The 19,721-nt window shown below is 33.3% G+C and overlaps 2 protein-coding genes across 4 annotated transcripts; one reads left to right on the top strand and one right to left on the bottom strand.

The window, feature by feature from the left end:
* Positions 1-1,343: 1,343 nt before the first annotated feature.
* Positions 1,344-7,511, bottom strand: LOC123673920 (uncharacterized protein DDB_G0283697-like). The gene is made up of 3 exons (XM_045608688.1): positions 7,093-7,511; positions 5,226-6,149; positions 1,344-1,489 (listed from the first exon to the last, which is right to left on the bottom strand). Exons 1-3 carry the CDS (start codon positions 7,095-7,097, stop codon positions 1,405-1,407), a joined length of 1,014 nt encoding a protein of 337 aa, XP_045464644.1. The 5' UTR covers positions 7,098-7,511; the 3' UTR covers positions 1,344-1,404.
* A 52-nt stretch (positions 7,512-7,563) lies between these two features.
* Positions 7,564-19,349, top strand: LOC123673919 (intracellular protein transport protein USO1). Of its 3 annotated transcripts, none has more exons than XM_045608687.1 (8): positions 7,564-7,691; positions 11,327-11,893; positions 13,030-13,253; positions 14,229-14,367; positions 14,717-14,954; positions 16,320-16,543; positions 17,353-17,493; positions 17,944-19,349. In XM_045608687.1, the coding sequence occupies exons 2-8, from the start codon at positions 11,336-11,338 to the stop codon at positions 18,874-18,876; spliced, it is 2,457 nt and encodes an 818-aa protein (XP_045464643.1). In that variant the 5' UTR covers positions 7,564-7,691; positions 11,327-11,335; the 3' UTR covers positions 18,877-19,349. The 3 variants fall into 3 exon arrangements, with proteins under 3 accessions (XP_045464643.1, XP_045464640.1, XP_045464641.1); XM_045608684.1 differs by having other exon boundaries at positions 7,601-7,789; XM_045608685.1 differs by having other exon boundaries at positions 7,626-7,777.
* Positions 19,350-19,721: the final 372 nt, after the last annotated feature.

Raw genomic sequence — 19,721 nt, 5'->3', positions numbered from 1 at the left:
CAATTCAAATCTGGTGAGTGCGGAGGTATTGGTAAATGTGGAATACCAAGCTCCTCATGCGCATTCTCAACTATGGCTGCACGGTTCGGTCTATCGTTATCGTCTAGAAATTGAAAAGCAATACCAATTGCAAACCAATAGCAGCGTGAAAATTTGGCACAACATTGTCAATGACATGCTCCCTATAGTGTAAGGTGGTCATATTCCCAGGACAAATGTGTTGATCTGTGCGCCCGTTGAAACATATCCCGGCCCATACCATAACTCAACAACATTGGTGTTGCCTTGCCCATTCCAGACTTTGACGCTTATGTTCACGTGTTAATGGAACTCCTCTTAATGGACGTCTAGAACCTAGATTCACTCAAACGTCGTCTGATGGTTTCGATGAAAACTTGGACCCCATCTGCATTTTGAAGAGTATTCCGTAGCATTCTACACGTAGATGTGGGGTTTCTTCACGCCGAAACGGTGATGAAACGATCCTGAGTAGGTGTTGTTTTTCGTCACCCACCAAGCGTCGGTCTTTTCAACACGAAACCTGTCACCCTGAAACTATTCCAAAGTCGATATATCACACTTTGGCTGACTTGGAGCCTTTCCGCTACAACAACCTGAGTTAGGCCACCCTGTAGCATTCCGATTGCTCTATTAGCCTCAGCGTTTGTTATATTACGTCTTGGCATTTTAAAAAAACTCGTTTAAAATCGAAGCCGTTGATAAACTGACTCCATTTCAAAATAAGAATATTCATGAAGCATATGAAAAGAACCAAACTTCAGAAAAAAGGCGACCAGATTAACGAAATGTCTCATACTGATTTTTATTGGATCGATTGAAGTTGTTATTGAGTTTTAAATGATTTTAAAGCGATTTTCTCGAAAATTACATACTTTTCAAAACGATTGAAATTGAATACGATATCCCTAACTCTTGTGAAGCAGTACCTTCTAGTTCGAGCAAATGCTCATTCCTCAACTAAGAACTAACAAGAGAGTGCACAAACGCCACTGAATTCTTAGGTTTAGTTCTTTGTCCTTAGATCTTAGGAATGGTGCATAAACCAGCCATTAGAATATGTAGAGTTACTCTAGACTCACCCTGTATAAGTAAAACCTCAACTCGTTTGAATCAATTGTCACTGAAATTTCAGTATTTTTTGCGATATTCCATGAAATTTTCTATGGTTTTGATGACGTTATCAACATGAAATTCAGAGAAATCTTGAAATTGTTATTCTATAAATACATATAAGCAAAATATCAACCTAATCGCAGTTGTCTTGGAAATTGGATATTTCATTTCCAATATTCTTCTTGATTTCAAATGTAACAAGGCAAATATTTCATTTCAAAAATCGTTTAATGAAAAATTCAAAAAATAACAATATAATAATTATAACATCTACATCTCCTCATCATCTTCCAATAACGAAAAACGCCTTCTAGGCTTCACCTCTTCACTTGATTCATCGTCCTCATCTTGGAACCTGAAAATGAAATAGAAATAAGATGTTATAACTTTTTTCTAATAATAATAATATTTATGATAAGGAAGAAAAATATCAATACATTCAAATATAGTTTAGGTTTACTCTTATTATTATACAGGGTGTTTCCTAATTGAATGTCAATATTTATGGGGGTGATTTCTGGGCTCATTTCAAGAAAAAAACTTCATATGAACATATGTCCTATACGTCTTACCTTTTGAGATACAGGATGGTAAAATTTTCAAAAATAAATAATTTATTATGAATATCTACAATACCACTTCAGATATTTTAATAAAATTTGTCATACATGTATTATGAAACAAGAGGCATTTTTTAATTAATCAATTTTTTCACCACCAGTGGCGTTCGTACGTAATTTGACCTGCCTATTTTGGCAGACATTGATGATACGCCACAGAGATTTTCTGAAATAATAATTATTTTTTAAATACCCAATCATTTCCTTACCAGTTGACCACTTGACCTTTTTTCAATCCGTTGCACGGTTTTCGGTTAAAAAAATAAAAACCGTTTCTCTACTTTGAAATAAATTACATTATGTATGTAAGAAAAAATTGTTACTTATCGTAGTAGACTGTGGCTAGGAATTGATATTTCTGTTGTCAAGGCGGTTGTAATTATTTCGTGAAACAGTTCATCAGTATTTAAATTCAGTTCTTCGTGTCTGGTATTTGAAATACCAGCCCTTATCTCAAAAGGTAAGACGTTTAGGACATAAGTTCATATAAAGATTTTTTCTTAAAATGGGCCCAAAAACCACCCCCATAAATATTGACATACAATTAGGAAACACCCTGTATATACATAGATTTATAGAGATTCTGCTATAGTTGAATAATCAAAGATCTGTATAATTTTTTCAACTTACAACTATAGGCTATCTTTGTAAAAATACTGTTCATCATTTCGTCGCGATTTATATATTTTTCAAATTCAAACGGAAATGACCCCAAACGTTGATGTTCAAGTCAATGATGGTGTCAGTGATCACATTCAGTTTTGTTCGGTCCGACCGTGATCACGATTACTCTCTTACCGAACGGAACATCCATGCATTTTAAAATTTTTAGGTTGGATCGGATCTTGAATGTCTGATCTCTAATGGGAATATTCCTACTAAGTATTTCTATCGCTGTTGTGTTTCTGATAATTTCAAAAATACAAATTCGATCGGAATGAAATTTGCATAAATTTGAATTAACAATTTCAACTCCAAGCAAAATTTTATTATTTTCGTTTCATTTTGAATAGCCCGCTATCCGGGCAGTTGTCACTTTTGAAGCTTTTAGCTTTTGACATTTGACAAGTAAAAATTTAACTGGTGGAAAAATTTGAGCTGTTAGTGATATTACTTTTACAAAAATGAGACGGTTGCAACCCTTACGGTGAATGGATAGCACTACAGAGCTAGATTAATGATATTTATGGTCAGAATTGGAAGATATCGATGTGGATGACGTTTATTTCCAACGAGACGGCGCTACGTGCTACACAAACAACGAAACAACAGCAATTTTGTAAGAAAAGTTTCCTGACTATGTTATTATATTATATTGATTGAAAAGGTGATCACAATTGCCCACCAAGATCCTGTGAGTTATCGAGGATATCTAGGCGTAAATTGTGCAAATTTGTCATAGAAAAATACATGAAAAGAATATTCTGCTGCAACCTTAGTCAACTCGATCGAATCTGTTGTCATAGAAATAATTATCATTTATAGCTTTAATAATTACAATAGATATGCGAAAAATTATAAAAGGCATAGTGAGATATTCATCGAAATTTATTTATATAGATTATAGATGGACGAGAATAAACATACCTTTATATCATGGTTACCAAGGATTTTTCTTATCCGTTTATTTTCATCAAATTCTTCAAAGTTTCAACGATATTTGAGTTGTTGTTATTGAATACATATGAGGGGATTCCATTGAAATTGTACCAAAACGATGTTTTTAATAGATATTTCGAAACTCTTTCCGAAAGAAATCTGAAGAACCTATTCAAAAAAATTTCTTTCAACAATTTCTATTTTAGGTTGAAGTGAAAGAGTAAATAAGCTAAACTTTCGTTCAATAAAGACGATTTTTATTACTAATTTGATATAATAGCAAATTTGTTTTCAAAAACTTAATATTGTTGATTTGGAATGGTTATCCTTGAATATTCAGATGTTACTTATTTATTTTGTAATGACAATTCGAATAATTGAGAAATGAAATTCTTGAATTTTTTTAGAACTCTTTCCTTGATTTTTTGCCTAAAACATTCATCCATCGTTCTCCGAACTAGATTAGTTTGGTACAACAACCAATTTTTTTTTGTACTTAATTTCATGATCTCATAATTTTCTAGAAAAACTCTGGATGGACCTATTTTTTAAACGAATTTTGAATAATATACATTCCAAAACTGTGAAAAGTACAGAAGGTGTTAATTTTTTTCCTCCAAAGTTTCAGGAGTTCATTATTTTGCTAGCAAACTTTCACGTTACTCGATATGTCCGGGCATGGCGCCGCCAATGGGATACCAGTGACTACCAGTGGCTTCGCTAGAGAGGGTCAGAAGTATTGTTGCCCCCCTTAAATATTACATGAGGAAAAAATAGGTGAACCTGGATATCTTGATTCCCTCCCCTCAAAAATCTTGGCCCCTCCTTGATCCCTCCCAATTCTTGAAGGCTGGCGTCGCCACTGGTGACTATGTTCACGAATAAGTGAAATTTTTAAGAAAAATTGGTTTGTACTGGCTAGGCCCGGGACTTATTGAGTTAAGTGTTATTGGGCGAGTTGGCCAACAGAAATCCTAAAGATTTCGTAAGCAGTTGCTATGGTAACGTTTACAGCGAATAAAAACAGGGAAAAAATTTCTGCTTCAGAAAACAGATCTATCTATTTTATTACTATCCGATTTGAACAAAATTCTGGAATAGCCTATTCCTCATGTGAATACAAAATTTCAGTTTGATCAATCCAGTAATTTTGAAAATATTAGCAGAATAATATTTCAAATTCCTAGAACCTCAAAACTACACTGCATTTTGTAATCGATATCCGAATCTACCTTTGAAATTTCCAGTTGCTAGGTATTTTAGTTCCAGAGTTATTATGTTTACGGATAGACCGGCTGAATGATATAATTCAATTTGATCCTGAATTTCGCATCAGCAAGTGATAAAATAATTCTTCTGAGTTTTTTTTTTTGAGGCTCTTCAGATACCTTTGCAAAAAAATATCTCATACTCTCTCTTGACAGCTTTGTAAAAATATAATTGATTCAGAAAATTTTAAATAATATTCCAATTTCCAATCAGCATTAAACAGTTATTATTCCAAAAATCATGTTTGAAATTCGTTGAAATAAAGAAAAATATTCAATAAATTCTTCTAGCAATTCAGATTCAGAAAAACCTTTATCCAATATTGTGTGGAACAGTCGGTTGATATGGATGAACCATTATTTCAAATTCGAATGCGCCCACGCCCAAAACAAGTTAATTTGATATAAAAAAATCATTTGTGAAGTTCGTTGAAATTTAAAAAAATATTCAATACATTCTTCTAGGATTTCTGGAAAAAAATTGAAAATGCCGCCCTCCAATATTTGCCGTCCCGGCAAAATGCCGGTTTGCCGCCTCTAGTTAGAGCACGAAAAATTAAGACATTGGAACCAAACAAATTTACGATAGAATAAAATTCCTTACCTTTTCATTTTCTTCATGTTTTTGGCGCTCTTCGAGTTGACTTCTGCTTTTCTATGAAGTTTTAGTATGTTCTCTGCTTCTTTATTCTTGTTTTTTTTAGAAGCCTTCTCGTGTGCAAACTTCTTACTGTATTTGATTTTACTTGAAGTTGGTATTTCTTCCTCTTCTTCTTCATCTTCGCTCATATTACTTTCTGATTCTTCGTCATCTGAGCAATTGTTAACATTTGAACTTTTTTTTCTACAGAATTCTTTTTTAACTTCCACTGTATTCTCCGAATCATCTCCTTCATCCTCGTTGGTTTCTGGTTCATCATCTTCAAGTGGTTCTTCTATCATTTGTTTCTTTTTCTTCTTCAAAATATTCTTTGGCTGTATCTCTTCCTCTGATTCATCTATTTTCTGCAATTTTCGTTTATTTTTTTTCGGCTCATTCACATATTCTTCCGAAATATCATTTGACTTTCGTTGTTTCTTCAATTTTTTCGTTAATTTACGATCTTTTTCTTGTGATATCTCACTATCATTTTCTAACCACTTCATTTCACCATCTTGAGAACGAGATTTGCTCTTTTTATTCTTTTGAAATTTCTTGGAATCTAATTCTGAACTATCTTGATCTTCTTTAGAATTTACTTTCGGCTTCTTCTTATTGTACTTTTTATTTTCAATTATTTCTGCGCTTGCATAATTTGATGAATCATCGTTTTTCTTTCCTTTCTTCGACTTCGATAAGTCTTTAGCTTTATTCTTCGAAAAAGAAATTTCCTCGGAATTGCTCTCAGATTTTCTGGATTTCACTCTGGTTGTCTGTTCAGAACTTTCGATGTCATCTTCAATTTGTCTTTTTGCCTTCTTACAATCTACGTTAACAATGGAATGTATAGTAATTGTCAGGATGAAAATCCACAAAAATATCGAGTACCTGCAAATTGATATAGATGTTATTTGATATGTTTTGAGTAGGAAATATGGAAGGATACAACATGATTACTACTAATACCTAACCACTCTTTTCATAATATCAGAAATGTAAATAGGTTCTAAAACGTAAGTATGTCTGAAGGACCCAGCACTTTTTTCAACCTTTTCTGGGTGATCAAGTTTTTATTGTATACTCCCAAAAAATTATGAGAACATAAAAATCAATACATGATAAAAAATTCTATGAAAATAGTCAGATACAATACAGAAAAATTTCGTTAATTTTGATTTCAATGTTGTAATTTTCTCATTAATGATTTTCTACTAACCTGGCATTTCCAGGCAAATATTCAAATGTTTTACGTTCTTATCAAGGTAAGAAAATGTGAATATTATCTCAATAAAATCGTTGCCATTGATGTAATATTATTATATTATAGTGTATTTTTGTCAAATGAGAATCCAAGTGATTAAATATATAGATTTCGGAAAACATGAAAATTATTATTATATTCCTGTTGAATATTACGGCTTTATCAACTAGGCGACTAAGAAAAAGATCTGTTTTGAGACCTTATCCACAAATTTCGTAATTATAATAACGTATATGTATGAAAATATACTAAGCCACCTGATAGAGTTAATTATAAAACATAATGAATAGACTCATATTTTTAGAAACACATTACATAAACGTTTATGATTGTATGCAGAAAAAATAATATGCGAAATCACAACAAGATAGGAAATATTGGGAGTCTATTCCTCAAGAATTCCTTCCAGTTCTTTCAAGTATTTAAAATATTGTTTGACAAGACGAACGTAGACATGATCACGACCTAAAACCTCAAAGTTGAAAGAATATTTTTTAATTGAAAAGCGAATTCGAAAATTGAAGATTAGTCTGGAAATGTTCGAGACATGAAAAATTAAAATTTTCTTACCTCATATCGGAATTTCCACAGTACGTACTAACACAACGACAACAAAATTTTCATTGAGAAGAAACTCTGTACTAATATATTATATTCAATCAACATGGAAGTTATGCTGATAACAATGAATAAAGAAAATAATGCAAATATTTTAACAGGATTCAACACGGCAAATAAAACAACTGTAGAAGAACTCCGTATGGCCTGTTTACCTTTTCAGAAAACGACCTTCAAAGATAAGGGATTCGAGAATTTCTTCTTCATGAAAATATGTTCTCGTATTGTCACATTGGTCATCTTACACTAAACATCTCATAAGAGTCACTGAATGAGGATCGATATGATAAAAAAAAGGATCATTAGGCGGGAATTAGCTACCTATCGTCGAATTTATTCGATGAATAGACCTATCTGGTTAAGAATAGTTCAGAATGAGCGAGATAGAGTCTGAAATGCTGAATTTATTTTTAAACCTGGCATGAAAACTCCAACCTGACGTTTCCGATAAACTCAAACTAAAAATATTCCGCGCTTGCATACAAGTATAAGCTTCGATTTCTCAACGATACCGATCGAACCGAATTTTTTCGTATCCATGTGCTAATTTTGTAAGTTCGATTCTTTAATTTATTGTGCGATTATCGAAAGTGACAAATCATAGGAAGGATACCCAATAAATGTTCTTAGGATTCAGGAAATTCAATAGGTAGGCAAGTTAGTGACCGATAAAATTCTCCACCGAGCTTATAACAGTTACAACGAATTTTTCTTCGAATGAAAAAATTAACTTTTCAAATTATACAAAAGATTTCATTGAATGTTCAATAATTCGTTTTTTATTTTTAAGAAATTATTATCTTGAACAAAATAAATGTCCTTCAAAAACTGACAATTCATTAAAATAATTTTTCCATCTTATTCTTCTTCTCGTTTCCAATTAAAAAAACAGAAAAACTCTGATGTGAGTTTGAGTAATGTGTTATAAAAACAGAATGATACAGTATTTTAACACAATATTATTTATTTTTAGCACAATTTCCTCTAGAAAACAATAGGCTATATAAAAAAGAAAACGAGCTTTCTGCATTCAAATGGAATCGGTGTTTTTATTGGAACAAACTTTTTTAAAAAAAATTCTACGTCTTCTCCTGACCGTGAACTCAACGACCCACGAAAATTTCGTCCGTGTATATTTTTGCATCTTCACATTTCTTCGTCTATATCCGTAAATATCCAAAATAATTAAAAACAATTCAGTTCCTCTGAAATATATTCTGTAGTTCGCAGATCAGAAAAAATTATTCTTCCTGTGCGTTAGATAGAATTGATAGAAACCTAAATTATGAATTCAATATACAAAAAAAATTCCTTAAAATCTGACCGATAATTTCTGAGATATCGAATTTAGAACAAATCTCCCAATTATACGATCCTGACGAAATTTTGCATTAAACTGTTTCCTAATTTTCAATAATATAGAAATCTTCACAATTTTGTTGAACCCAATTATTTAAGACCATTCGAAATTCGAAAAAAAAAGACATTTGGGCCAAAACATTGTTTCCTGAAACAAACAAGCTAGACCAAACATGAAAAATACCTGAAAAACATTATTGATTCATTTTTGGAACCCTATGAAACAACCTAAAAGATATTCAGATATTCTTGTTGAGCTTATTGCTACAATATAATGTTGTCAGTTTTGTAACGTTCTTGAAACTCCTATTAGAAGGCGGAAAAGTCAAAAAAGAATATTATTTTAATGTTATATATTGTTTGAAAAAAAAATGTTTTTCCCTTGCAATGGTATCTTTTTTTTTAATATAATTACATTTACCCTTTTTAGCAAGTATTGTGACTCAATCAAAGGCATAAAAATAATTCGGGATAATACCTTTTGAATTCAACTTGTGAAACTGTATTAACCGTTTAGTTTTCAGTGGTGTTTTCGAATATTAAAACAGATTTTCAAAATTCCGATGTACAGCTTGTTGGTTCGAGGATTCAGACGATTCATAATTTTTTGTTAACCCGGACTTGGATTATTAAGGCGGTTATTGCATGATACGTTTGGGCTCTCAATTAGGAACATATTTGCCAAATATGAAGAAAATATACCTGGTGGTTCGTTTGATACGGCCTCAGAAAGAAACGGGCAAAATTCATAAAACACCCTGTCTCTCGGCTACGAAGACAGTAAGACCCAATAAATGGAGTATCTCCAGAACAGCCTTGGTGCCACCTATGCACCTTTGAAGTATTTACGTTTCCCAATGAAACACCCTGTATAAATGTTGTAGCTTTACAAAGCTGAATTATCTTTCTCAGCTCATTAGATATGAATTAGTTTATTGGTAGAAGTTGGTAATGGCAAAAACTGACCTCTATAGAAATAGAGAATGATGTTTTCAAATTTGATATGAAATAATTAATCTGCAAATTCTAGGCAAAATAACCAGATTTTAAGTTGTTGGCAATAAGAAATTGGTAGTCAAATAAGCTGATCTGCGCTTATTACCCGATCGGTGATCGTTAAGATCTATTGAGTTTTTGGCCAAAAATCATTCAAATTTTTTCAGAAATGCTTCTCTGATCAATTAATTTTTCGTGAAAATCAGATGAATCACTTAGGATGAATTGACATGAAAAACTGATTCGATGAAACAACAAATAAATCACTGCAAACAAATTGAATGACAGATGAACCCTAAACTTCACGTGAGTGTAAGGGAGATTTGTGCCAAATCAACGACAAAATATTATCGACAGTTTCTTTTGGTCTTTTGAAAGTATCAATTCCTGTTCCCCAAAATAGTTTATACAGGGTGTATCTGAGTAACATAAAAAAAGTAAGATGTGATTCTGTGATGAATGAAAATTAAGGTGGTACATTTTTTGGAAAACCTCCCGCCGGAAAAGTTACTCCCTTCCAAAGATTCGGGGGGGGGGGGGGTTTCAACGAATTTTATACAAAATTATTTCCACCTTTATTTTCATCACAGAATCAAACCTTATATTTTTTCGGTGTTATTCAGATTCATAATTTTTCCAATGGGTTCTACAATAAAAGGTTTCACTTTGAATAGTCTATTTGAACAGCGGTCACCTTTGAAGCTGTCATATTTCAAAATTTGACAAGTAAAATTTAGCCATTACTAAAAATGGAATGATATTATTCACTACAAAAATGATGGAAACTTTGAGGTCACAGATTGCAATACTAAAACACTTTAGTTGTCGTGCAATGATGAATTTGGTGAAAATCTTTGAGCTGTTGGGACAAATTAGTGATGTTGATTGATTTTTTATGGCTGAAATTGGAGGATATTGATGTAGACGACATTCATTTTCAACAGGACGACGCTACATGTCACATAAGCAACGCAATTTTTAATTTTTCAAAAAAGTTTCCTGACCGTGTGATTCTTCGAAGAGGCCATCGAGATCTTGGGTTTTAACACTTTTAGACACGTAAAAGATTATTTAATGTCTATACCATTGCGTCACAATCAATTTAAAACTTTGAAGATCGAATTCGATTAAATTTCTTGAAAAGGATATGGTGCTGCTACCGTAGCCTTGGCTGATGGCTGATATTGTTTTTCATTTTCAATAGCATAACTTTCAGTTTACTTTGTAATAAACATCCATTGCTTGCTCTTAAAATATTCTCGTTTTTTCAATGTCGAAATGAAACCTTATATTAGAAAACCTTATGGATAATATTAAATTCATCAAAATTGTTGTATCAGTACTTTTGTGTGTTCCTGATTTTCTCAGGAGTGTATACAGTATATACAGCTGAAATAATCCGGATCCTATTAATGAGATATTTCTGGAACAAAAACAAATTTAATATTCACCATATTTTCAATATGTCAGTCAACAGAGGAATCTTTGAATGCGGTGTCGTTGCTACCTGTTTAACGTCAACACACAAATTTGTGGGATGCCTTGAAAATTTTTAAAATATAAAAGTGAGTCATCATCACTCGACTTTTATTTTTAGTTATTACTTGTAATTGTTGATCTGTTAATTCTACCATGAAAGCGTTTGTTTGGCAAAAGTTTAGACTGCGTATATGCTTTGTGTGGCTAAATTTAACCTATCGGGTCAATTTCTGGGGATCCACTTCCCACTTTCGTAAAAAACGTTTTATATACGAATACTGTCTAGACTTAATGCAAGTAGTGAACCACATTTTATACCAAACACAATTGTAATATTCTCTTAAATTTCTAGTATATCATAATGGGTAACACTCCGAGTAACTTGAGTTATAAAGAAGAAGAAGATATTTGGTGGAGAAATGGCGTTATCGAGAAAGGAATTCCAGAACAAGTAGCAAGTAATCCTAAGGACTCATTCCATAACTTCGCAGAAGAATTCGATAGAAAACGAGATAAGCGAAAACAAATATTGGAGCAAAAACGAAAAGAAATACAGGGTATAAGAGAAGAGCTTGATATTTTAAGGAAAGAAAACGAAAAATTAAGGAACCAACAATCCAATCAACAGAACACACAAGAAAATGAAGAATTAGCGTTTTTGAGGCGTCAAAACCAGAGTCTACGTGAAGAAATACTCGAAATAAGACAAAGGGAGGAGAGTGTTGAAGACATAAGGGAGAAAAATACACAACTGAGAATAAGTGTTAGTGAAATGCAAAGTGAATTACAGAAAATGAACTCTAGCCTATTAGATTTCGAAGAACAGAGGGAAGATTACAAACGACATGTTGTTGCTTTAAAGGATGTCATTAAAGTTTCTAAAGAATTGCTGCAAATACGAGAAACTGAACTCAAAGATGTAAGTACTCTGTATTCACATTAGATCTATTTCATATATTTTCCAAATTTTCGATTTTTAACACGTCATTAATTCTTTGATCCCCGAACCGATTCAAAAATGTCTGTAATTTTTAAATTTTACTGAATATAGTTTCATACGATAAGATTCAACTCACTGATGATAAATCCGTCCTCAAATTGGATGCTGTCTGTCAGTCCGGCTGTCCGCAAATAAAATAACTCTCGGACAAAAAGTCCTAGGAACTTGAAATTTCTAGAATAGTTTCGATTCTTGAATGTCACAGTTGAATTCGTTCATGGAGAGAATCAATGGAGAGGTTCTGTAGATATGGCCGTTCGATATTTTGTTTTTTGTTCATTTCCAAACTACACATCCAATTGAGATGGACATTTTCATTTCATTAATTGGATGTAAAATTATAATTTGAAGAATAGTGCGTAATTTCATGTTGACTGCCTTGTCAGAACCATACAAAATTGAAGAAGAATATGAAAAGGAAACTACCCAATATTTCACTGACCACAAAATCGACGGAGGAAAATTTTTGGGTACCTATTGATATAAGTTCTAGCTTCGTAAGAAATTTTAAGCTCATTTTATCATCGAAACCATAGAGAATTCAAAAAATAATATTGGAAAAGAAGTAGATACCCAATATTGTCATGATTATCTACAAATCTCATTGGGTTGAGATTTTGCTCACCAGGCGAAATAATCTGAAAGATCACAACTCGGTTTTCACGTATCTATACGCCTCGCAACGAGCTATGCCGAGGAATCTGTAAAAATTCAAAATATTGCTATCCTTCCTTAGAATTTGCGTACTAAGCCTAAAATAATCACAAGATCAGCAAAACAAAAATATACGACTTATATTATGAACAAAAAATACTAAAAGAAAATATAATGGATGAAAAAAAAAAATTTCGAAAATGGGGGGGCGCTGTCTAATATATTGCCTCTTGCGCAATAGTACCTAGATACGGCTCAGATGTTGAGTGTATATGCGTCCAAAATTTCGTGTTGATAGCATAGTCAAAATCATAAAAAATTCAAGCAAAGATTTTGGTAGATACAATTTTTTCCACTCATTCTGCAGGAACTATTCAGCTTATTCAATTCTTTGTCAACAGTTGAAAGAGAAATTGAAATCCATAGAGATAGCCTTCAACGAAAGGGAAGCATCACTCATGTCGAATGATTTGAAAAAAGAATACGAGAAACAATTACAAAACATTCGAAATTTGAGAGAACTATATGAAGAGAGAAGTAGAACTCACAAACGAGAAACAAGCCTCCTGAAATCTAACCTTGAAGATAAAGAAAAGGAATTAGAGAAAAGTGAACAGAAGATGAGGTGAGTACTGCTGGGGCCTTGCGTCCATTGAATTTGTTTATATTTCTTTCATTGAGTGTTTCATTTGTACTGGCATTAGATTATCTGATGATTATTTCAGAAATGATATCCTTTTTCTGGCATTTATTATTCTGGTAAACATTTAAATTATAACATTTTTCTGAATGAAAGAGTAATACTTCTAAGCTAAGCCACTACGAGAAATTTTGAAATATTGAACTGCTTCACTAATTCATAGTTGATCATGTTTAAAACAAGTTTTTTACTTTCTATGTTTCTACTACCAAAAATTTGGATTTAACAATTTGGGGATTAAATTGTTTACCGCGCAGTTTCGAACTTATTTCAAATTCATCAGCATCAGACTTTGGACATTCTACAGATGGTATTATAGAATATTTGGGATTCAGATACAAAAATAATAAATGAACAAACAGAACTGTGTTATGATAAAATATTCAACGTGATCAAATAGTACCTGAAATTCTACCCATTTTGAAAATGAAGCTTCATGGCCGTGTTATTTTTCCAAGAGGTGTTCACAACTGGCCACCGAGATCTTTTGATTTAACACTTAGACTTAAGGTTATTATCAATAGATTCAAGACCTAAGAGATGGAATTCCTGCAATTATTTCCAATGAAATAAATATCCATTGACCTCTCTCAAAATATACTCGTTTTTTATAATATCAAAATGGATCCTTTTATTGGAAAATCCTTCACTTATAACGTAATTAGGTCACAGTTCCATATACTTTCAACCATCGGTTCCTGCCGTAGCCACGATGGTCTAAATTTTAATAATTTTTATTGGTTCCTCTTCGGACTTGCGTATCGAATCTTTCAGCTTTTATACTTTTATACATAACTTAAGTCTGGGATCCACAGGCACACAAAGAAATATAAAGGTTAATTTTAATAACATCTTACAAATTCGCTTACAGAGTGACTGATTTGCATGATTTTATTTCAGCGAACTCGAACAGAGAATTCAAGATTTAGAAAAGGATAATTCCGACAAATATGATACAATTAAATCATTAGAATCGAATCTTGGCTTGGTGAAGGCTGAAACAAGGCAATATCAAGCCGAATTGGCAGTAATCAATCAGGTAAGTCGCATTCATATACAGATTTAGGTAAATAGATTCGAAAATATAGAATATTCAACTCTATTCCAGTGGAATAGTGCCACATATAAAATTACTCGGATACAATGAAATACAATTATCTAACCCATTCCACGAGTAATATTCAAGTCGCCATACTGGCCGCAACTGGGACCATCCCCACTCCGTCATTGATAGAGAACAATTTATTCGATATGGAATTACACAAATGTTTTGATTGATGGACTGGACCATGAGTATTTTCTGGAATAACGTTGAATATCTTATTTTCGCGAATGTATTCACTAAACCCATATAGTTAAAGCTAACTATAACTGACATCAATTTTTAGCTCTTCTCGCACATTCTGTTAGCTTTCCATAACTCCCCTGAACTGGATTTCGACAAGCTTCTGAAGAGACTGGAAGAAAATCATGACCTTCTCAAAGATATCGTCAACAACGAAGTATCGAGTGAAGTATCTTCTGCGCTTCCTAAAGTGCTCCTTGATTTGGTCAATCAAATATCCGGAGAGAATGAACCTAGTGAAAATGAGAACTGTGATAAGAAAAAAGCACTGACAGAAACCGGTAGGTCCTGGTACTATGTTTGTTATTTTTAAGAGATGAAAAAACAACATATTTGTGAGATTTTTGGTGTTTATAACGGGTGTTTTTTTCGAGGTATATAACTTTAAGTTGGGATTACTGTTCAAGATGGCGACCGATTTAACAGCTGTCAAGTGATTTATTTTCAGTTTGGTTCGGCAATTCATCATCAATAGACTCACGCCTTAACAACGCTTGCAAATAGTGCAATTTTATTTCGAAAATAATGGTTCTGTGCGGAATACGTATCGCGCACTACGTCCATTTTATTTTGTTTAGCGATGAAGCGCATTTCTGGTCGAATGGCTACGTCAACAAACAAAACAGCCGCATTTGCAGTGAAGCTTATCCTCAAGTGTATGTTTAAATTCCGTTATATCCAGAAAACTTGACTGTTTGGTGCGCTTCATAGGCTGGTGGAATTATTGGTCCGTACTTCTTCAAAAACGATGATGGCCAGAACGTTGCAGTCAATGGTGATCGGTATAGAGCCATGATTACTAACTTTTTCACTCCTGAATTGAACAACCATGATGTCCAGGAGCTGTGGTTCCAACAAGACGGCGCAACATGTCACACAGCTCGTGCCACAATCGATTTATTGAAAGACACGTTTGGTGACCGCCTAATTTCACGTTTTGGACCTGTGAATTGGCCTCCAAGATCTTGTGATTTAACACCGCTAGACTACTTTCTGTGGGGCTATGTAAAGTCATTGATCTATGCGGATAAGCCATAAACCCCTGACCATTGGGAAGACAACATTCGCCGTGTTATTGCCGATATACGGCCACAAATGTTGGAAAAAGTCATCGAAAATTGGACGTCCAAATTGGACTACATCCGAGCCAGCCGTTGCGGTCATATGCCAAAAATCATATTTAAAATTTAATGTCACAAGATTATCTTGCGAATAAATAAAATTCATGTCAATCGAATAATCCATCGTTGTTTCATTGCAATTTTAAGTTCTATAGCTTTCAAAAAACACCCTTTATTATAAACTTAAATTATTGTACAAAATTTCAAAATAATCACATCAGCATTGTAGCATGTAGACGCCATTTAGAAGGCTTTCGGCAGCTAAAACTTATACTGAAGATCCATAACCGAGCAATCAATTGAAACACTTGTGGTGAATCGAATATTATAAAGAACTGAATGAAAAATGACACTAACATCGCGATATCTGTGCCAACTGGGTGACGAAAAGAATTTCAACAATCCCTTTGAACTTTCTCAACTCTATGAGAATCTATCAATGAATATATACATCAAAACTTCATTCGAATTTGTCGTGGATTTCATTTCATTTTCTACAACACGACCTTGTGTTTTATATTTCAGAAACACCTTCTACCTCTTATAATCTGAATAGTCCAGCAGAAATAGCGGAAAATCTTCCGAAAGTTTGGCGTGTTCTGATCGAGCTCTTAAGTCATCAATCCGCCAAAGTCTCAGATCAAACAACTAACGACGAAGAAGACGAAAATCGGTGCTACAAAACTGTAACAACACCAAAGGGTCCTAGTTCGGTTCTTAGTGTCAGCAAGACGTTCTTCAGGCTTAAAGTAAGTAACTTGATTAGAATACTGAAAACCACCATTGATAAAAAGGTTTGCAAAAGTTGTTGCACTTTAGTTGATTTTTTCATTTTGATTATTCTCTGGTATTGAAAAACCTATTCAATAAGGTTATTCACATATTGGTATTTCGACTGTGAGGTTTTGAAGTTTAAGCTCTAAAGCGGTATAATAATAATAATAATAATCCCTTTATTTCTTAAAGCAAATTTACAATTCTGCGGTAAGAGTGACCCATTTCCAAAATCGACGAGAAATCAACAACATGTATTTTTTTCAACACTAAGGCCTACAGCAGCAATATTCTCATTAATCTCAGTTGTTCTTGATCGATAGACATGGTTTCAATTCTTCGCATCCCTAACTTGTTCCAAAATCTATTTTTTTTTCACCAGTTTCACTATTGCTGGACGAAAAGGTGCTTTACAACGACACAAAAGTGCTTTAGTTTTGAGAACTGTGACTGCAAAATTTCCAACATTTTTGTACTGAATTTTAACATTCTCAATGCCTTGTTGAAGATTGTATCTTTCCAGTTTTAGTAATATCAGCTTGTCAAATATCAAGAGATGACATCTTCGAAAGTGACAGCTGCCCATTTAGTTATTCAAGATGAAACCTCTCATTTGGAAACCCTTCATAATATTTGCCCTTCTTTCTCAGATAATGAAATAGACTACTCGTTTGCATCTTGTTATTGTTATTCATGCATGAAGTAGAGAGTAGAGTGCAATGAAAAAATAACAGAACTTAATATTTCTGATGATGAAATCACTAAATATAATTTCTGAATATAGGAACTGATTGTTGAGAAGAAGACATTGGAAAAGGATATGAACAATTTGAAACAACTGAACTCACACTTGGAAAGTAGATTGCAAGAACAGGAAAAGAGGTTTGAATTCGTCTCTACTGAATTATCGAAAACCTGGAACTTTGTGAGTATTAATAATTATTTCATGAAATTTTCGATTTAGAGAGCTTGATATTGGGAAACAACGGATTATCATTTAGCCCAAACGTTAGCAATTATTGTATTTCGAGTTGGAGGTGGTCTCAAACTGATGAAGAATTCGTAATCACTTCTACCCTGTCATGCTATCTCTTGAACGAAATATGTTAAAGACTTGGTGTTGCCAAGGTGAGGTTTGTTAATTCCTACTCAGTGGGTTGAACTCAATAATTAAAGACCATCCTTGGCACAAAATCCATTGTTTCCCTAGAACAAGTGGACAAAAAATGGTTTATTCAACCTTCAAATATATTATTATCTACCACTGAAAAAACTGAATTAATATTAAGAAATATTGATCATCAACAGAAAAGACGAAGTCGTAGATACATAGTTCAACTTCAATTCGTTAATCTCTTTTTACCATTTCTTACAGGTGGGAAAATTACAGAAAGAACATAAACTTCTGCACACTCAAGAGCAGATCCTACGTTATGAGCTAGCCCAGAAACGTAAACTCCTGAAAGAGCTAAAGGAAGAACTGGAATACAGCAGGGAAAAATGGCAACAAGCTAGAGAGAAGAATTCGAAGACTGAGAAGGAATGGCTGATACTTAGGAAAGAATTCGCTGCCCGGCGTAGGACCATCGTTGAAGACGGTAACAACAGTGTTGAGAGTGGTTTCAGCGATGAGAGAGAAGGATCCAGCGATGAAGAACCTGGATACGAAACGGACATATCTGAATGTAACGGTAAAGTAGATGAGACTTGCGAAGATGAACTGTCGGAAGAAATTGAACATGACAACAAAGTTGAAGAAAATAAAGAAGACAAATCCTTACCAACTCCAAACAATAATGTTCAAGAAGTGCCCATACTTGAAGACATTTCAACAGTAGATCCAGAAGAAACAGAGTCAAGAAATGAAGGAAGTTTTGAAGTTCCACAAGATCTGGACGATCAAACTGAAAACGCATTCGAAAAACCTGAAGAAAGTGACTTAAGCTCAATAACTAACTTAGAAAAGGGACTTTCTACCAAAAAAGAAGCAGATGCTACACTTGCATCATCGAAAGACAAACATTCCGTAGCAAATGAAGATATACCAATTAATTCTGGTGCAACATCAACGAAATCATTTGAAGAAAGGCTTGCTGCGAGAGATGAAAGGCTGAAAAGGCTTGAAGGACAATGCAAGGCTCTAGTTAGTCAAGTGACGAATACCTCCAATAGAAGTAATGCAATTTGTACGAAGCTGGAGGATCTTCATGAAATCTACGGAGAATGTTCTAGAGATTCACACTCAAGAAACCCCACAGAAGAATTGGGAACAAAGGGTTCTGATGAAGAAAAAGAAGAAGAAAGCTGATGTGAAATTCTTCACTGATATTATTCTGATTACAATACTTTTTTCAGTTCAACAAGTACTCAATTAGGGCAATTGTGATGGAATAGAATTAATGTTTTTATGTGTAGCAAAAGAAAGTTTTCTTTCAGTTATTATCTCCTTTTAAGATCATGAGGAATGTGAACCATACTCGCTAGGAAGGAGGAATAAGATTAGGATTGACCAATGAGAGTTGCCCTATGCGCAAACCATACGATTTACTTTGTTTATATGTTAACGGACTATAGATGGCTACAGGCTTTTTAGTGGATCAACAGGCTGAACAAGATACAAGCGACTGAATTAGAAATGTATATCAGATCATAAGAGGTTGAATGTTTTCAGTACTCCAGAAATTTTGATAGGTCTGAATGGGTTATTTCGATTTTTATACGATCAATACTAATTTATATAATATTATTTATAATCACTTCGAAAATAAATGTTTTCTTGAACTTGTTGTTTCAGTATTTGAATGATTTTCCCCAAATTATATTCAAAACTACTTTCTGAACTTTGTATCAACTTTCTTTAAGTAATGATATTGATTGAATTGATTTAATCACAGAAGATCAAGATTTAAGATCTGTTATCAGGAACAACATCAAGAGATTGAACAAGTGTTCGTTCCGAGCACATCAATAAATATTATCTACCATGACTTTGTCCGGACTGACGGGGTTCTAAAGGGTTTTCCAAAAACAGGTTTCATTTTGATATAAAAAAAAATTATTTATAGAGAAATCAGGATATTTAGGTATGTGGGTCAAATAAACATAAGAAGGAAAACAATATCTTCAATTACTTTACTAATTCCATCTTTGAGT

The sequence above is a fragment of the Harmonia axyridis genome, chromosome 2 (genome assembly GCF_914767665.1).
Source record: "Harmonia axyridis chromosome 2, icHarAxyr1.1, whole genome shotgun sequence".
NCBI classification, from domain to species: Eukaryota; Metazoa; Arthropoda; class Insecta; order Coleoptera; family Coccinellidae; genus Harmonia; species Harmonia axyridis.
This window is presented reverse-complemented; position numbering and strand designations above follow the sequence as displayed.